Here is a 364-nt window from a genome sequence, read left to right as displayed (position 1 = left end):
ATTGCCTAGGGGAGGGATGCAGAGAACTTCCAGTCCTCTTGGGTCTCTTGCTCCCTTCTTGGAAGATTATGGTCGATGGTACCTAAAAGCCAAGTGAAAAATCTAAGTGTCACCCTTGGAACTGGGGTTAAATGGTTACCGAAGCACTACAGATGGCCAAAAAGAGTAAACAGAATTATCTCTGAATTCTCAGCCGTCAGTGAAGCTGTTAACATTAAACAATTTCACCTTTGCCTTAGAAATCTCTTGTGCTCTACAAACACTCATCTTAGCAACTGGGCAGGGCGGGGGGGCGGGAATCACTTAGGCCATGATCCACAGGTTACTTCAGAGATAATATCTGAGCCAACTAAACAGGGGTTTT

At 45.1% G+C, this 364-nt stretch overlaps 1 protein-coding gene across 1 annotated transcript in view; it reads right to left on the bottom strand.

Moving 5' to 3' along the window:
* PHACTR4 (phosphatase and actin regulator 4) overlaps window positions 1–364 on the bottom strand; it is a 23,748-nt gene continuing 23,384 nt past the window's right edge. The window contains exon 14 of the mRNA XM_009887760.1: window positions 1–82. Within this exon, the coding sequence (XP_009886062.1) occupies window positions 67–82 (16 nt within the window). The 3' untranslated portion in view covers window positions 1–66. The remainder of the gene's footprint in view (window positions 83–364) is intronic.

Source organism: Charadrius vociferus, unplaced genomic scaffold (assembly GCF_000708025.1).
Source record: "Charadrius vociferus isolate BGI_N301 unplaced genomic scaffold, ASM70802v2 scaffold1296, whole genome shotgun sequence".
In the NCBI taxonomy this organism is placed as follows: Eukaryota; Metazoa; Chordata; class Aves; order Charadriiformes; family Charadriidae; genus Charadrius; species Charadrius vociferus.
The sequence above is the reverse complement of the archived record's forward strand: the minus strand, read 5'-3'. Positions and strand labels throughout refer to the sequence as shown.